Raw genomic sequence first — 1527 nt, forward strand, 5'->3', positions numbered from 1 at the left:
CTTCCCATAAATCCTATAACAGAGTTGAACTGAGATGTTTTTTAACAGGATTATACTATGAACTATTGGAAGAGCAACGGTGCCCCAGCCGAGAAGCTCCTTGTTGGATTCCCAACCTATGGACACAACTTCAACCTCCAAAACCCCTCTGACACTGCTCTCGGCGCACCGACATCAGGACCTGGGCCTGCTGGACCTTACACGCAAGAGGCTGGCACGCTGGCTTACTATGAGGTATGCACGTCACAACACATTTATTGCTCTAGGACTTTTTGGAAGGAATCCATGGACATTCTGAATGGCTAACTCACACACAGTATTGTTAGAAACCCAAAGGGAAGCCCATTACACTGGCAAAGAGTCAGTGCCTATACGTATACACATGACTGTGTTTATACATATATGTATAAACATCAACTGAAATCACAGAATCAGAAATCACTAAACAATCTTAGCAGCAAGGGCTGGAAACAGATTAAAAGGCCCTCCTAAAATTTAAATATGATTTCTTCAGGACTAAGATGTAAAAATAAGCGAAAAGACAGAATATTATCTATTATGACCACAGTGCAGAGAGGAGAGGCATGTTATACTTGGTATTTATTTTTTCATGCGATCCTTGAAACCTGTTAAGCTCATTTTGCAAAAGTTAGGAGAAGGCTACCTCTCCTCAGAGATGAGATTTATAAACACAATGAAAAATAAAGTCAAGAAAACAGCAGAGTTGGACTTGCTTGCCTTTGCAAGGCACTTGATTAAAAGCAAAACAAACCAAAACATCTCTGGCTTTTTCCTTAGATCTGCACTCTGCTGAAATCTGGAGCCACCCAAGTTTGGGATGCCCCCCAGGACGTGCCCTATGCCTACAAGGGCAGCACATGGGTTGGCTATGACAACATCAAGAGCTTCAACATYAAGGTACAGGGGGAAATGGAGATGTCCCAATTATGCTGTGGTAGGACTTCTCCTGCAGCACATCTTGGGACTGACTGGGGCTTCTTCTCTGATCCTGAGTAGGCTGACTGGCTGACCAAAAACAAATATGGAGGTGCTATGGTTTGGGCCATTGATCTGGATGATTTCACAGGCTCTTTCTGCAAGGAGGGCAAATACCCCCTGATCACCACTCTGAAGAACGCTCTTGGTCTGCAAAGCAGCAGTGAGTAACACGAATAGCATGGGGTCCTGAAGGTGACAGCCTGGCTCAGCGCTCAAGTCTGATTTCAGAGAGTCACCAACTTTTACCTCTAGAGCCCTGGAAGATAACAACTCTGTTCTAGACCTATGACTCATACTATACGTTATGACTTACACTAGACCTTAATTATAGACTGCCAAGGGAAGACTTCTTCTCTCTACATGTCTGAGAATAAAAGACTGGGGCTAGAATCTGAGGTCAAGAGCCTCCAAGACCAGATGTGACCCAGGCCAAACTTTGGGAAACAAAGTCTTGTAGCTGGCCTGCTGACCCCACCACAAAGGGAACTATGGAGGGAGGGAGTACTGAGACACCATAAGATACATTTA

At 44.4% G+C, this 1527-nt stretch overlaps 1 protein-coding gene across 1 annotated transcript in view; it reads left to right on the forward strand.

Moving 5' to 3' along the window:
* Positions 1-1167, forward strand: part of LOC112959128 (acidic mammalian chitinase-like) — a 5606-nt gene extending 4439 nt beyond the window's left edge. Inside the window, exons 8-10 of the mRNA XM_026053081.1 lie at positions 49-234; positions 799-918; positions 1018-1167. Coding sequence (XP_025908866.1) covers positions 49-234; positions 799-918; positions 1018-1167 — 456 coding nt within the window. The remainder of the gene's footprint in view (positions 1-48; positions 235-798; positions 919-1017) is intronic.
* Positions 1168-1527: the final 360 nt, after the last annotated feature.

Source organism: Nothoprocta perdicaria, unplaced genomic scaffold (genome assembly GCF_003342845.1).
Source record: "Nothoprocta perdicaria isolate Ctin4 unplaced genomic scaffold, notPer1 scaffold_97, whole genome shotgun sequence".
Taxonomy (NCBI): Eukaryota; Metazoa; Chordata; class Aves; order Tinamiformes; family Tinamidae; genus Nothoprocta; species Nothoprocta perdicaria.